The sequence below is a fragment of the Microchirus variegatus genome, assembly GCF_963457635.1.
Source record: "Microchirus variegatus genome assembly, contig: SCAFFOLD_109, whole genome shotgun sequence".
NCBI classification, from domain to species: domain Eukaryota; kingdom Metazoa; phylum Chordata; class Actinopteri; order Pleuronectiformes; family Soleidae; genus Microchirus; species Microchirus variegatus.
Window position 1 is genome coordinate 26,927 of NW_028154665.1, and position 5,046 is coordinate 31,972.

The 5,046-nt window shown below is 33.0% G+C and overlaps 1 protein-coding gene across 1 annotated transcript; it reads left to right on the top strand.

Annotated features, from left to right (window-relative positions):
* Positions 1-502: 502 nt before the first annotated feature.
* On the top strand, positions 503-3,122 carry LOC310944083 (rho GTPase-activating protein 8-like; the record flags this gene model as incomplete). The annotated part of the gene is made up of 4 exons (XM_083910915.1): positions 503-580; positions 911-1,039; positions 1,152-1,255; positions 2,523-3,122. Coding segments are annotated over 4 exons (509 nt in total), but the record flags the coding sequence as incomplete, so codon positions are not given.
* Positions 3,123-5,046: the final 1,924 nt, after the last annotated feature.

The window sequence follows — 5,046 nt, forward strand, 5'->3', positions numbered from 1 at the left end:
TTTGTAAATTTTTGGAACAAAAAAACTTTTTCAAAAAAATTGTCTGATTTTGGACGACATAGTATAGTATGTCGTTTTTGTCAAATTTTGGACCAAATTGTTTTTTCTCCAAAAATGGTCAGATTTTAGAGACATAGTATAGTATGACGTACTACATAGTATAGTATGACGTTTTTGTCAAGTTTTGGAACAAAAAAACTTTTTCAAAAAAATTGTCAGATTTTGGACGACATAGTATAGTATGTCGTTTTTGTCAAATTTTGGACCAAATTGTTTTTCTCCAAAAATGGTCAGATTTTGGATGAAATAGGTTAGTATGACATTGAGGTTGACAACATAGTATAGTATGACGTTTTTCTCAAATTTTGGACCAAAACATTATTTTAAAAAAATGGTCACATTTTGGACGACATACTAAACTTTGACATATTTTTTTTTATTTTATGGGACAACGTACTAAATGTCTCAGTTTCCTGTCCTCATGTGTCTCACTGTGTCTCAGGTCTGAGGACAGAGGGACTCTTCAGGCGTTCGGCTCGAGTTCAGCTCATCAAGGACGTCCAGAAACTCTATAACCTCGGTGAGCGACCGTCTCTCCCTCTTTATGCTGCACAACCAGGAAGTGAAGATCAATACGTGTGAGCGCAGCAGCAGTTCAGATAACGTCCAGTCTGAGACTCTGCACTTCATTGGAGATGCAGATGTGCTGTGAGCGCCCCCTGTGGTCATAACCACCCTGAGAACACTGATCTTTCTCAGCTTGGACACGATACGAAACTTAAAAGAACACGTTTAAAGTCTTTGTCTCACTGTGAGACAAAGGATAGTGAAGTTTATAAACCGCTCACTCTCCCACACCAAACCCCATAGAGAAAACAGGTGATTTTAACCAATTTTTTTGTTTTTTTAGGTAAACCTGTAAACTTTGATGAGTACAAGGACGTCCACGTCGCCGCGGTGATCCTGAAGACCTTTCTGAGGGAACTGCCTGAACCTCTGCTCACCTTCAGAGTCTACAACCAGGTCCTGGACATCCTCAGTGAGTCCCTGCGTCCTCAGTCACTGTGGATTTAACAAACAAAAACAAAAACAAACCAAACAAAAACACAAAGTGTCGTGAAGTTAAAATGTCGATTTTCCTCGTGTCTCAGACGTGGAGAGCATCCTCCGAGTGACGAGGTGTAAACAGATCGTCGAGTCTCTTCCTGAGCATCATTTCATCGTGGTCAAATATCTGCTGTGTTTCCTGCACACGGTGAGTCAGTCATTCATTCATTCATTCATTCACACAAAAAAACAAAACTAAAATATTTTACTAGCATTGAAACCCAATAAAACTTTACGCAAAATGTTTACGACGTCAGATGACATCACTACTTTTGCTCCAGGTCACACAATTCTTTGCCAAATTCGTAAATGCATCTTCACTTAAATCGCATAATTTATTTTTATTTATTTTCTTAATTGTATTTTGTTAATGTCACAATTTTTTATAATTAAAAAAAAAAATTCAAAAAAAAATTCAAATTTTGGACGAGTATAGTATGACATTTTTGTCAAATGTTGAACCAAATTATTTTTTGAATTTTTTTTGTCAAATTCTCGACAACATTTTTTAGTATTGATGTTATGACATAGTATAGTATGAAGTTTTGCAATTTGTCAAATTTTCGACCAAAAAAGTATTTTTTCAAAAAAATAGTCAAATTTTGGACGACATAGAATAGTATGACGTTTTTGTCAAATTTTGGACCAAAACTTTTTTTTCAAAAAAATTATCACATTTTGGACAACATAGTATAGTATGCCGTTTTTGTCAAACTTTGGACCAAAATCTTTTTTTCAAAAAAAAATTCAAATTTTGGACGACAAAGTATAGTATGATATTTTTGTCAAATTTTGGACCAAATTCTTTTTTGAAAAAATGTGTCAAATTCTCGACGAAAAATTGTAGTATGACGTTATGACATAGCATAGTATGACGTTTTAAGTTTTTGTCAAATTTTGGACCCAAATTTTTTTTTTAAATAATTGTCAAATTCTGGACGACATAGTATAGTTTGACCTTTTTGTCAAATTTTGGACCAAATTCTTTTTTGAAAAATTTGTCGAATTCTCGACGAAAAATTGTAGTATGAGATTATGACATAGTATAGTATGCCGTTTTTGTAAAATTTTGAACCAAAATTGTTTTTTTTCAAAAAAATAGTCAAATTTTGGACAACACAGTATAGTGTGATGTTCTTGACAAATTTTGGACCAAAAAATTGTTTTCAAAAAAATTGTCAAATTTTGGACCACATATTATAGTATGATATTTTTGTCAAATTATGGACCAAAAAATTGTTTTCAAAAAAATTCAAAATATGTTGTGTCCCAAAACTAAGTTTTTGACCATTAGCAGCAAATCTTGACAAAGATTCCAAGGTTTTTTTGTTGTTTTTTTTAATTATAAAATTCTGCGATAACTGCTTGAAGGCCCCGCCCCCTCCTGATCCCCTCCTGTGATTGGTCTACCTCAGGTGTCTCAGGAGAGCATCACCAACAAGATGAGTCCGTCCAACCTGGCGTGCGTCTTCGGCGTGAACCTGGTGTGGCCTCGCCACGGCTCCATCTCGCTCAGCGCGCTCACGCCGATCAACATCTTCGCCGAACTCCTCATCGAACATTTCCACGCCGTGTTCGGCTCGCGATGTCCGCCTGGTCAGGTGACGCCGTGAACCCGCCAACGTCACCGCCTCTACACGGTCATGTTCGTTTAAATAATCCTTTACTTATTTTTGTTTCTTTTGTTGTCGTTCTTTTGTTGGTTTTTACACTGAGAGAACACTTTGGTCTCATTCACGCACATTTTTTTTAATTTTTTTTTTTACTTTTATGTTTGTTTTTGCGTCGTCCAGACACTGAAAAACAACTGTGCGTAAAGCAAAGACAGAAAAATGTTAATTTACTAACGTTAACAGCCAAATATGTGGATCACACTCTACGCAGATGACACTACTTTTTATTCATTAGGTCAAAATTTTAAAATATTGAAAACATCTCTAATCGTGTCATTTTTTCACGTCTTCGGTTAGCTGTTCTTACATCAACGGTCACTTTATTGGGTACAACTGTTCGAATCCTCCATTTTGCATCAATACGGTCAAAATTTTTTATCTTTTAAGTGTTATTTTATTTGCCGATTTTGTGACACTGTGACTCTTAAACCACTTGTAAATTCTGACCTTTTTTATATGATAAATTGCTTCATGAAATTGGTTCGTTTCAGTATTTTTGAATTCAAAAACATTGAATTAAGCGTTTTAAAATGTGAAATTTTATTAAAAAATAAAAAGATGTCGAACTTAAGTAAAAAATAAACATAGGAATACAACTGTAAAACAGCATATTGTCGAAATTGTCTTATAAGAGCAATTGCAATTCAACCAAAAAAACACAAATAAAATACACTTCAGTCAAAAAGTTTTGTTCTTGAATTTGTTTATTATTGATTCAATTTTTTTGTAAGAACTTGGTACAAAAAAGTGAGACTACTCTTAAACCAATAACCAACTTCCACCGATCGACTTTTTTTTTTTAATCCATTTTTTCTTTTTTTTTTTTAAATGCATCGTAAAGAAGAAGGAAAAAAAAAAAAAAAACTACATTGGCATATTTAAGACAAACACTTTTTTTCCTATACACACGATCCACTGGACGGTCCCCGCGATCAATGACAAACAAAACTACTTCAACACACAGTTTCATTTCCATCTACACGTCGTGTTGTCATCGTCGCCCCCTTATGGCAGAAAATAACACAACATCAGAATGCAAGAACCGGCGAACGTTCAAAAACATGTTCCGTTTCTTTTCTCTCGCTCTTTTTCTTCTGTTTTTTTTTTTTGCTCGTTGATAAAAGAATATAAAAATGTTCTAATTTTTTTTTCTTTTTCGTATTTGTTCAAATGTGGTGTTGTGTATTAAAATAGATTTGTTAAAGCGCGGCACAGTTTCTCCCGGAGAAGAGTTTCTAGATATGGATGAAGAGGTCGGTGGGCGGGGTTTGTTGTTGTTGTTGTTGTTGTTGTTGTTGTTTTTTAAAACCTTTTATTGTTCGGGAAAGGCGGAGTCTGACGGGGTTGACACGACAAAGCGCTGATATGGTTTCACTCGTTTTTTGTAAATATAGATCACATGGCGTCGGAACCGACACTGATGATGAATTTATTCGTGATAAGTCGGATAAGACGTCGCAGATACAGAGTCGCAAAAAGATCGCATTTTATTACTTTACACGTGATCTGAAAGAAGTCTAAAAAATGTTTACCTTCGAAACACGATAGTCAGATTTTGTTGTTTAGTGACTTAAATTTATTTTAAAATTTTGAAAAAATTTAAATTTTCTAATTTTGAAAAAATTTAAATTTTCTAATTTTTAAAAAATTTAAATTTTCTAATTTTTAAAAAATTTAAATTTTCTAATTTTTAAAAAATTTAAATTTTCTAATTTTTAAAAAATTTAAATTTTCTAATTTTTAAAAAATTTAAATTTTCTAATTTTGAAAACTGCCCATCAACAATATTTTATTGAAATGTTGCAACAAATTTTTAAAAAAATTTTTTGCTAAAAAATGTTTTTTCTTTTTTTTCAAAAACATTTCAAAATGTGGCAACACAATTTAAAAAACATTAAAGAAAAAAAAAATGTCATGGAATATTTTTTGAAAGATTCGTCCCCGAAAAATGTGATTTATTTTATTCCTAATTTATTTCAAAAACATGAAATTCAAAACATCTATAGAATATTTTTGAAGAGTCCACCCCCCAAAAAGTTCTTGAATTTTTCAAAAATTATTTTTGAACATTTTGTCCACTGAATTAGTTTTCCCCCCCAAAAAATCAATTTTCAATTATTGCGCCAATTTTTTTTCCTTCAGATTTTGCCGTAGTTTTTTTGCGACTCTGCATCGCGACGACACATTCGTTGAAACGTTAACTTTGTTTACGTTCCGCTTTATTGATCGTAGGCTAACTTGAGAGTTCGAGGTCTGCGACACTTCA